The 11,841-nt window shown below is 42.5% G+C and overlaps 1 protein-coding gene across 1 annotated transcript; it reads left to right on the plus strand.

Moving 5' to 3' along the window:
• Positions 1 to 4,243: 4,243 nt before the first annotated feature.
• Positions 4,244 to 11,323, plus strand: LOC116518552 (mannose-binding protein-like). The gene is made up of 6 exons (XM_032232042.1): positions 4,244 to 4,387; positions 4,743 to 4,929; positions 6,434 to 6,540; positions 7,759 to 7,841; positions 9,695 to 9,696; positions 10,618 to 11,323. The coding sequence occupies exons 2-6, from the start codon at positions 4,752 to 4,754 to the stop codon at positions 10,989 to 10,991; spliced, it is 744 nt and encodes a 247-aa protein (XP_032087933.1). The 5' UTR covers positions 4,244 to 4,387; positions 4,743 to 4,751; the 3' UTR covers positions 10,992 to 11,323.
• The last annotated feature ends 518 nt before the right edge of the window (positions 11,324 to 11,841 follow it).

Here is an 11,841-nt window from a genome sequence, read left to right on the forward strand (position 1 = left end):
TCTTTGAAAGTACCCATGATGTGAGCTTGCATTTAATGTTTAATTGATGCTGAGCAAGGAGACTCAAAGGTGTTTGTGATGATATACATAATACATGCCTGCAGACATTTCAGGATGATAGCATCCGGTGTTGAGTAGTGGGGTGAGGAAAGAGTTCTTCTTCCTGAAAGAAGGACCATCACGAGCTCTAGAGTGATTCATTGTGTGGTTGTGGTTGTTAGTTGCAAAGTCATGTCCGACTCATCGCAACCCCATGGACAACGTTGTTTCAGGCCTTCGTTCTCAGCATTGGGCTCTTCTCCAGTGAGTCCTTCCTTCTCATTAGGTAGCCAAAGTACAGTACTTGAGTTTCCTTCTCAGGATCTGGCCTTCTAAAGAGCAGTCAGGGTTGATCTCCTCTAGGACTGACTCTCAGATGTTACCTTGACTAATTTAGCATAAATTGGGAACTAAACTTTTATTTAAATGAGGTTAAATCAGATTGAGGTATACCCACGGCACCTAATAGTATTGGTATTACCTGCTGTTTATTTTGCCACAAGTGATTCTATTTCTGTTTGCAGGCCTGTGCATTTTATTATCTTCTCCAGTTCTTTCTTCTGCTGTCTTCAGGTAATGCCACTTCCGCCTTCCAGACTATGCTCAAGACCACTGCAACTGAGTCCATCAACCTTTCTGCTGACCTTCCTCTTCTTCTCTTTCTTTACACCTTTCAACATAAGAGCTTTCTCTCGGAAGAGCTGGGCCTTTGCCTCATGCGTCCAAAGTAGGATAATTTGAGCTTGATCCTTGGTGCCTCTAGTCAGAATCCTGGGTTGATTAGAGATATGGGGTGAATTGGATTTGATAGTTAGGTTTATTCGGGAGTCAGGGTTGATCTCCTCTAGGACTGATTGGTTGGATCACCTTCCAGTCCAAGGGACTCGCAGGAGTCTTCTCCAGCACCAGAGTTCAAAGGCCTCCATTCTTTGAACCAGTGGTGGGTTTCAAAAATTGTTCGAACCTACTCTGTGGGTGTGGCCTCCTTTGTGGGAGTGGCTTGCCGCCCATGTGACCAGATGGGAGTGGCTTGCCACCCATGTGACCGGATATGAAGATGCCGACGACACTTGTCAGAACCACCTTAAATTACCTCACACACAGCACTGGCCTGCATAAGAATATGATGTAAACTTGTTTTTTAAAAGGCATCTTTGGTTTGCGTTAAAACAACTTCAACACACGCAACGTTCTGATTGCACCACAAACCCAGTAGTCATCCTTACCTTTCAGAGAGGCACTGAGTTTTATAAATATGAGCATGATAGTGTAGAATAATCATATCCAAGGACCAGTGGTGGGTTTCAAAAATTTTTGGAACCTCTTCTGTAGGTGTGGCCTGCTTTCCGGGTCCACTGGTGGAACCTCTTCTAACCGGTTCGGTAGATTTGACGAACCGGTTTCTACCGAATAGGTGCGAACTGGTAGGAACCCACCTCTGCTTTGAACTATGGTGAACTGCGATTCATTGTCGATTGCAAGAAAAGATTCATTTTATTTCAGTTTCCACTTCACCCCGCTGAGCCAGAAATAAACTTACACAAAGCTCTCTAACGTAAACAAGGCTGAGAGAATATAAATCTCTAGAGTTCATTTCAGACAGATGCAGATTGTCAAAAGTACTTCTGCTCTCATGCAGTGTTAATGAGACATCTTTGAAAAATCTCCAATGTGCCCTCAGAACAACCCAAGAGCTGTCAGAAGATTTTGCTGCAGCTGGATATAAGCAAACCTTGTAGGAAAAGAGGGCAGGAGTTGTTTATATTTCCTCATCAACTGCATAAAAGTGACTTTTTATATACTGTTGTAAGCCCCACCCCTCTCATAGGAAAATGAAATATTTTAGGAAATATTGAAAGGGTAGAATATTTCCCCTAAAAGGGAGGCAGAAACTCAGCTGCCCACACCTTTGTCAATGGGTCATTAAGGCCTGGGCCAGTCTATTCTACATAACAAAGATCTCCTTCTCCAGGTAGAGACATAATAGGAATCCCAAAGCCCTTTCATTACATCATCTCCCAACAAGGCTCAACCAAGCTTGGGACTCAAGACGACCTACAGAGTTGCCTCTGCATGATCCCATGGGAGTCTGACAACCAATCAGAATACAAGCTCAAATTCAAAGGCCAACAGAGGGCATAAATCAATCAATCTCTCTCTCTGTCTCTCTGTGTCTGTGTCTGTCTCTGTCTCTCTCTCTCTCTCACACACACACACACACACACACACACACACAAGCACACGCACACACACACAGGTGCCTTTTTGCCCAGGACCTCAAACCATGTGATCCTGTCCACCATTAAAACCATCTTTCCAAACAGCCACCATGTTTCCAGTCTTTCTCCCCACTTGGAAGTGAAATCTGGGACATTTCCTCTAACTGTAATAAAGTGATTTTTCCAATTTTGGTTAATCTTTGTCTCTTTCCTTTTTGCTCCTTATATATATTTGAGTTAAAATACTTAAGTTAATACAAATTATGTTTGTTGACTATGGAAGAGAAACACAATTTTTTTGTAAGCAACACTTTCTATAGCATGTAAAGAAGGATGCTGTATTTGTTTTAAATTAAAAATTGAAAAAAATATTTAAAAAGAATATTTAACTCCTTAGCATCAGAGCATGTTAATAATAATATAAGAAACACTATGATCTGATGGTCATTTCGAAAAATCCTTTCTTAGCGAGCACCTAGAATCCAAGAGGAACACACGTGCCAAATTTCAAGTTTGTAGGCTTTATGGTTCTGGAGATTTCGTGATGATGCATGAGTGGTATTTCACACACACACACGCACAAACACACACACAAACACACACACACATATATCTCACTGTAGCTATCATGTACAAAAACCAAGTGTCACAACACTTTTTTTACAACAGTTTGTCCACCAATCCCAAGAAGACTTCTTGTCTCAATTGTATATTAATCTTTAAAATCCTCTGAAGAATCAGAATTTTCTACTTTTTTTAAAGTTTCACTAAACATAACAAAATGTCCCTTTGTGTTGTTCAGGTTTCCAGTGTAATATTTGTAGCATCTTTATACATTCTGTACAATTTGTCTGGTAACCAATACCAACCTTACATCATTTTTTTTTAAAAAAAAATCTCTTTACGATGACAACATAATGAGAATGTCAATCCTTTCATCAACAAATTTCCCATTGTTTCCATCTATATATTCTAACCAAGTTTTTAGCCCATTTTATCACATATTTTTTCACTTCTGTTACAACTTTCAATAAATGTTTGTATGCTTCAGCAGTAACACGTTCATCATTTCTACACAATTCTATTTCAAACTCAGTTTTACAATGTTCATAACCATAAATTCTTTTCTCTACTTAAAACCCTTCTAATAATTGTAAACAAGAGAACCATTGACCAATATATCCCTCTGCAAGCAGTTTTCACCAGTTTCGAAAGTTTTGAGAATGTTAAAGCTTTAGTCAAAGAATCTAGTCAACAATTTATTCTGTATTAATTTGCAACTATGAATTCAGGGGTGCAATTCAGCAGGTTCTGACATGTCCTGGAGAACTAGTAGCAGAAATTTTGAGTAGTTTGGAGAACCAGCAAATACCACCTCTGGCTGGCTCTGCCCCCATCTATTCTCTGCCTCCCGAGTCCCAGCTGATTGGGAGGAAATGGGGATTTTGCAGTATCCTTCCCCTGCCACACCCACCAAGCCACGCCCAAAGAACCAGTAGTAAAAAAAAAAAATGATTTCCCTACTGATTGCATTCTGGATGGAATCATGTTTTGGTAATGAATTGTTACTCAGAACAAATGAAATGAAATGAAATGGAATGGAATGGAATGAACGAACAAACGAACGAACGAACAAACAAACGAACGAACGAACGAACAAAGTTTGAGGGCCTAAAAAATCCAGAAAAGAAAAGAAAAAAGACCATTTTACAAGAACAAATGTTTGGTCAGAAATATGAAACCAACTATAATTCAGAGTTAATCATTCATTTAATTAATCCCTGAGAAGGCCAAGAGGACTGGATAAACTACTTCTGAGTGGGGGGGGGGGAATGGAATTCGGACCTATGCAAATTGATCTGATCTGACAACTGACAGTGGTTTTGCAATAAATAAACTGGGCAAAGATTTACCGGCATATATGTATGCCAGTAAACAGAACGAAGCAAATATTAGTTTTGCAATCCAATATCTTGAGCAAGAACAGAGATAAAGTAAAATGCACAGCATGCTCTTTTCTCTTTCTGTTTTCTTTTCTTGCTGTTGAGAAGAGAATCTACTCCTTCTGGATCAATCTGCATCTCTTTCTAGAGTGAAAGAACTGCTTTATTTGACCAAGGAACACTCTGGTAAGCAACTCTGATTTCACTTTTAGCTCAAGCTCTGCTTTGTAAATCTTTACAGCAAATCTTTTGCAATGTCTACTTCTGTTGCTGCCTCCTAAGAAATTTGAATCACAGGATTCCCTAAGATCTGAAGAACTGAGATCGAATGACCAATAAAATAACTCAACAACGTCGCTACTTGGTTGATTTATTTATTTTGCATATGTCATCTCTACTTGGAGAATGTTGTTGAGGAATACGTAGCTTTGAACATCGTCCAGATACCTTGCACAAATCTATTTTGGTCTATGAACTCTAAAAGACGAAAAAAAACACATCACCCCAAATAATCTCTCCTTAATTTTGTTCTCGATCCAAGGTACCAGCCATGTTTTTCCTCCAACCTTTCAACATTTTCCTGCTGCTCTTCTTAGGAGCATCGTTAGCTTCGGCTGCTGCTCCTGATACAAATTCCTGCACCGTCTTGGCTTGTGGCAACCCAGGAGTCGCTGGTTTACCAGGGAGAGATGGAAGGGATGGGGCCAAAGGAGAGAAAGGAGACACAGGTATAATTTCTGAAATCTCTCTCTCTCTCTCTCTCTCTCTCTTCTCTCTCTCTCTCTCTCTCTCTCACACACACACACAGTTCATTACATAACACGGTATATTTAATCTTATTTTTGTATTTAAACAAAAAGAAGGAAGGACCTTTAACACAAAAGTTATAGATTCTTCTTTGTTTTTTGTCATGCTGGGAAACTTCCAGCTAGGCTGGAAGGAGGGGTTAAGTGAGGATCTAGCTTAGAGTCTTCCACAGTAGCCAGTGGCTTAAACGTGACCTCCTCCAAGATCCATGAAGTTGGTCCATCTGGTCATCCCCAGGGGAAGACAAGAGTCTGGGGAAAAACTTTAGAATAAAGTTGCTTACTTTAGCTATCTGAGAATGGCGTAGGTTTTCATGCAACTGATCCTTCAGCCTCGCAAAACATCATGTCATCGCCATACAAGCTTCTGAACTGGAGATGTTTGATAGATAGATGCTGAGTGGAGGTGTTCACTTATCTCCCCTACAGGTGTGCAAATGTGAGGGTCTGCACATGCACTCAGCCTTCCATGCATGTGCTTGAGAGACCGCCTACTGCCAATTACCTCCACTAGGCCAATAAGATCCCATAGATTAGGCCTCCTCCGAATTCCATCAGCCGGCCAATGTCGGCTGGCAACTACCCGGAGGAGAGCCTTCTCGGTGGCTGCTCCGACCCTTTGGAACGAACTCCCCGTGGAGATATGTACCCTCACCACCCTCCAGACCTTCCGCGTAGCCCTTAAGTCCTGGCTGTCCCGACAGGCCTGGGGCTAAAGATTTCAACCCCACTCGAATAGTATACTGTTGTGCTTTTTAATGATGTATTGTTTTATGTTTGTAACTTGTTTGTCCTCCCTCCCCCTGAATTGTGAGCCTTCCTGAGTCCCCTCAGGGAAAAGGGCGGCATACAAATAAAAAATAAAGTATCTATCTTTGGCTTTAAAAGTGCCTAAATGGGATGGCATAGAGTAGTGGTGGAATTCAATTATTTTTACTATCAGTTTGGTGAGTGTGGCTTAGTGGGCATGATGTTGCTTTATGGGTGTGGCTTGGTGGGCATGGCAGGGGAAGGATACTGCAAAATTCCCACCCCACTCTGGGACCAGCCAGTGGTGGTATTTACTGGTTCTCCAAACTACTCAAAATTTCCACTACCGGTTCTCCAGAACCTGTCAGAACCTGCTGGATTTCACCCCCGAGTTGGTCCATCTGGCCATTCCCAGGGGAAGGCAAGAGTCTGGGGAAAACTCTAGAATAAAGTTGCTTACTTTAGCTATCTGAGAATGGCTTCGGTTTTCATGCAACTGATCCTTCAGCCTAGCAAACATCATGTCATGGGATGGCATAGAGCTGGGGCAGGGGGGCAGCCCACCTGTGATTTCCACTACCAGTCTGAACTGGCAGAATACCACCGGCTTGGGGAAGGGGGCAGCTATTTTGGGCAAAGGGAGTCCAAGAGATGGTGCTTTTGTCTCAAACCCCAGGCCTCCAAGTGAGGGGTCAACAAGGCTTCCCCGGGAAGGCTGGCCCTGCAGGACCGAAGGGAAACACAGGAGCCCAAGGCGAGAAAGGACAAAAGGAGAAATGTCAGGTAAGAAAGTTTTCCTTGATGCTGAGCTTTGACTTCATGAGAAGGAAGGGGAGTTTTCGGATATTTCCAAGAAGAGCTCAAATATGGGTCATTTTGCAATGCCTATTAAGAGCAATCGGGAACAGTTCTGCTTTTCTTGCTTTGCTAGCCTTGTGTAACTTCTAGCAGGGGGAGAGATTCCTTGTCTCAATCCTGGAAGAACAAATGTAAACCTCTTGATTATTTTAATTCAACAAAGTTCTTGAACTCCTGATTCAGCTTGGTTACCTCCATCACACTGGCAAGAATTTCAATTTATAGCTGATAGGAATTGGGCTTGTCCCAAACTAGGAATTTCTTCTTTATTTTTTTTTATCTAAATCCTCTTATTTAACCCAAACATTGATTTTAATGCCAATATGTTTTTTTAAGCAGCCCTCCTTTGTATTTATACACTAAGCTGATAACCCGGCATTGCCCAGGTATGTATTTATAGGGGAAAATATCTGAACCAAACGTAATTTCTAATGTTGGATTTTCCCCCTTACCAGAGGGAGCCCAGTTGTGGAGTACTGTGAAGCTGTTACTATAGCGACTCCACAGCGCTGTACAGTAGAAGCCATTTTACGGCAGTACAGTAGAAGACATTTTAAGGCACAACAGGCTGTATGGTGTGTGTGTGTGTGTGTGTGTGTGTGTGTGTAATCTCCCTGGTTAATAAAGTAAATAAAAGTATTGCATTTATAAAATACATCAATATGTACACTAGTTAATGCTTGATCTGTTAATAGCTGCAATCAGGGTTTGCACCAAGCTATGATTATAGGGGCTTCATTTGCCACAATTTTCTGATCTAGATATAATAGACCATGTGTGTCCAACCTTGGCAAGTTTAAGACTGGTGGACTTCAACTTCCAGAATTCCTCATTCCCCATGTTGGCTGGGGAATTCTGGAAGTTGAAGTCCACAAGTCTTAAACTTGCCAAGGTTAGATACCCCCCCATTAGACAAATAAAATGTGGAGGAGGAGTGGCTGAAATAGGAAAGTTAACCGTTCAATGTTGTATCTTCTGGACTTCTTGCATGATTGTAAGAAAGCCTCTAAAAGATGAAGTCTGAGGTTCTCCCGAGTCTCAGGTCATCAGAGGAGTTTACTTGAAGAGCACAGGTAAAAGGATGAAAATAAATGGAAGTTTTGGTGGTTAATTAGGTGTCCTTGCCTCTGTTTTTCTTTGTAGCCGTTGATACAGTTCAAAGGCAAATTGCTGCTTTGGAAAAGATGGTCCAGACATTACAAGCTGAAGTTACCAAAAGCAAAAAAGTAAGAAAGAATATGGGTTTGGGGGATTAGCTGTTGGTTTGGGTTTGTGTGCAACATCTGGGGGAAGGCAGAGAAAGTAAACAATGAGCAGTGTGGCCAACTCATTCTCTTCCATTCAGTGATGAGGAAAGCAAGGTTCTACCTTTAGGCAAGAAAACCAAATGAAAAGGTACTTGACTCAATAGTAGCAACTGCAAGAGGGATCTTGAAGTCCTAGTGGACAATCACTGAAGCCTCCAAGATGGTCTCAGTCAGGCCAGCTTCAGAGATGATACAGTGTGCTGCAGCAGCCAAAAAAGCCAATGCAATCACTAGACCAGACATAGCAATAACACTTAGACTTATATACTGCTTCGTAGTGTTTTTACAGCCCTATCTAAGCGGTTTACAGAGTCAGCCTCTTGCCCGCAACAATCTGGGTCCTCATTTTACCCAGCTTGGAAGGATGGAAGGCGGAGTTAACCCTGAGCTGGTGAGATTTGAACTGCTGAACTACAGCTAGCAGTCAGCGGAAGTAGCCTGCAGTACTGCACTCTAACCACTGTACCCACTACAGTGGTGATTCCTGCAAATGTTCTTCATATGTTTAGCCCCCAGCCCTCTAATCCTCTTTGTTGCGCTTCCCTGCACTCTTTCCAGAGTCTCTACATCTTTTTTTATAATATGGTGATCAAAACTGGATGCAGTATTCCAAGTGTGGCCTTACTAAGGCTTTATAAAGCAGTACTGATACTTGAAGTCTGTCAAAATCCATCTCGATCTTGAGCCTATCTTCTGGAGTATCCCACCAGCTTGGTGTTGTCTGCACATCTGATAAGTTCCTCTTCTATTCCCACATCTTACTCATTTATGAAGTTGTTGAAGAGTATTGGGTCTAAGGCAGAACCTCGGGGTACCCGACTGCTTACTTACCCCATGTAGATTTACTTACAAACAGTGGTGGGGTGCTGCCAGTTTGGACCAGTTCATGCGAACCGATAGTTCTGACGATCAGCTGGTTCGCCCACCCGCACCCATCCTATCCTGTCCTATATTTCCTTCTTTCTGGCTCAGCTGATTCGTGCAGCACAGCTGATTTCTGCGCCTCTGTTTTTTTACTTACCGGGGCTGCCTTAGAATGTAAGCAGCTGAGCTTCAAATTGCTGTGTTTTAAACGCTGTGTGCAAGTGCATTAGGCACACACATGCGCAAAGCGTGTGTGCACATACGAAGCATGCAATCACCGGTTGCAGCCCACCACTGGTTATAAATAAATTCATGTAAGTGTTATCTTTCTAGTGAGGTGGCAATATTCATTTTTATTAACATAGTTTCCCCTCGCACATATGTGCTAGTGGTTCCCGACTTTAGGGAGCATTGCTTATCTCCGTTTCTAAGCCAAAGAACCAGCGCTGTCTGAAGACATCTCCATGGTCATGTGCCCGGCATGACTAAACGCCGAAGGTGCATGGAGCACTGCTACCTTCCCACCAAAGGTGGTTCCTATTTTTTCTAGTTGCATTTTTAACATGCTTTAGAACTGCTAGGTTGGCAGAAACTGGACAATAACGGGAGCTCCATTATGTGGCGCTAGGGATTTGAACTTCCAAAATGCTGACCTTTGATTGACAAGTTCAGTGTCTTAGCCACTGAGCCACTGCATCTCTATTTTTTATTAGCTGATCTCAAAAGAAACCCAACCTAAAACAAGAAAAGATGCCGTCCATTCTTTTTAACATCTATTAGATATTGATCTTGACCATTTTTTTCAAGCCACGTAGATATTTTCCCCTCTGCTCACCCCCTTGCTTCTGAATTTCCAAAAACTCCTTGAAGAGTGTTCAAGAGATTTAAATCGGTTGCACGTAAATAAGAAGTCTGCAGGGAATATAATCAATGGACAAAGCGCTTTGCAGAATACACATATACACATGCAATTCCCAGAGAGGAAAAATAAATCAAAATAACAACGTCTCTATAAGGAAGGCAGAAAAGCTACAAGGATTAAGAACAGTCTAGGGGATATCTATCCACAGCTAAGCCCTAATGATTTCTGGACAAAACTCAGCTTTGCATTGGGCTAAATCAAGTTACTGGATTGGAAACGGTGAGCTGATGGCCCTGATTAGTCCTTGCAGGGAGTATAGGCTTCGCCAGGGAATAAACCACAGTGAAGAAGACAGTGATAAACCTAGCTAATTGGTGGACCTGGTTAGTCCTTGTATGGAGAGTAGGTTTCACTGGGGAATAAACCACAATGAAGAAGGCAGTGGCAAACCTAGTTAACTGGTGGACCTGGTTAGTCCTTGTATGGAGAATAGGCTTTGCCAGGGAAAAAAACCTGTTCTAACCTAGGCTTTTACAGCACAAAGCGAGTCCTTGTCCCAATAAACCCCTTTTATTTAATTGCTCTCCAGCAAAATCTTTCCTCTCCCATAGTCTTTCAAGATAGTTCACAATTACCAACCTTTTTCAGGCTTGGAGAGTGACCAGGCCGATATCTTTCAGATGCCACAGTAGTTGGCAAGAATGCAGGAATGAACTAATTGTCTCCTGCAAACTCCATTCCCCTTTCACTCCTCTTTTATTCCCTGTGGGAGGGGCCATTCACCTGTGGCCTTAACTCCCAGGCTTCGCTGGGGAACAAAGCATAGTGAAGTGGCCACAACAAATCATTTTGATACGGTTGCCAGCTAAATCCCTAAGCTAAGCTGGAAGGAGATCTGTCAATGTGCACCTTCAACGTTTGCCTTGAGTGATGTTTATTCGTTTTCACGGGTGATTTATTTCTGCCTAGTCTTCTCAATGCAGGGGGTGACCACCATCGGAGGGAAAACCTTCGTTTCAACTGGTCAGAGTGACAATTTTGCAAATGGGAAAGCTCTCTGCAGCAACACCGGTGGTGCCCTGGCGGCTGCCAGGAACGTGGCTGAGAACACGGCCTTGGCGGCAATGGCCAAGAGGAACGGCAAGCACATATACCTGGGTATAAGTGACATCCAGACAGAAGGCAAGTTTGTGTATTTGAATGGACAGGCAGTGGGGTACACCAAATGGAAACGTACGGAGCCTAACAACTTGAACGAGGAAGACTGTGTGATACTCCTTCCAGACACCCAATGGAATGACATCAGCTGTGACCACCAAACACTCATCGTTTGTGAGCTTTGATCTATCTAGAACGTTGCAGTTTGTATTCCCAGGGGCGTCCATGGAAGAAGAAAACTCAAGTGATGTCATGACATCATCATACCATCATTGGTGCTCTTAATGCCATAATCACACCCTGACACCTCTTTGACAGCTTTGTGGCTTGCTAGCGATGCCTGTCCATATTCTAGGACAGGACAAAATAATTGCGTAAGTGTGTTGATTTTGCTTTCCAGGCTGGAAATGTCATTGTGCTAGGGGAAAAAAAAGATACAATAGAGCTACTGTCTCTATTTTTCTCCACGCATGTTTTGTCTCGCAGTATTTTATTATTGTGGTTACTGTATTTTTCGGACTATAAGATGCATCAGAGTATAAGATGCACCATGATTTTGAAGAGGCAAATTGTTTAAAAAAGCTTTTGCACTCTGGAGGCCTCCCAAACTCTATGCACACCTCATTTTTTGTGAAAACAAGGTATGCAGAGAATTTGAGAGGCCTGCAAAGTGCTCCTGGGGGCTGCAGGGGAAAAAAACAACCATAAAGTGGCCCGTTTTCATGAAAACAGGCCCATTTTTTTTTGCAAAAAAAGGGGGGGCATGCAAAGGCTTTGGGAGGCTTGTAGAGTGCCCATTTTTTGCTCATTTTTGCCCTCACCAGCCCCCAAGAGGACTTTGCAGGCCTCCCAAACCCTCTGCATGTCCGTTTTTGTGAAAGGGCCATATTTCGGGAGGCCAAAAATGTTGTATTCACTGTATAAGACGCACCCAGATTTTCACCTCCTTTTTTTGGGCCGATTGACAGAGAATGGAAGCAGTTAGCTTCCTCCCATAATTGGGGCATACCAGGGGTTGTGACTTTATATATACAT

This window comes from Thamnophis elegans, chromosome 15 (genome assembly GCF_009769535.1).
Source record: "Thamnophis elegans isolate rThaEle1 chromosome 15, rThaEle1.pri, whole genome shotgun sequence".
Lineage (NCBI taxonomy): Eukaryota > Metazoa > Chordata > Lepidosauria > Squamata > Colubridae > Thamnophis > Thamnophis elegans.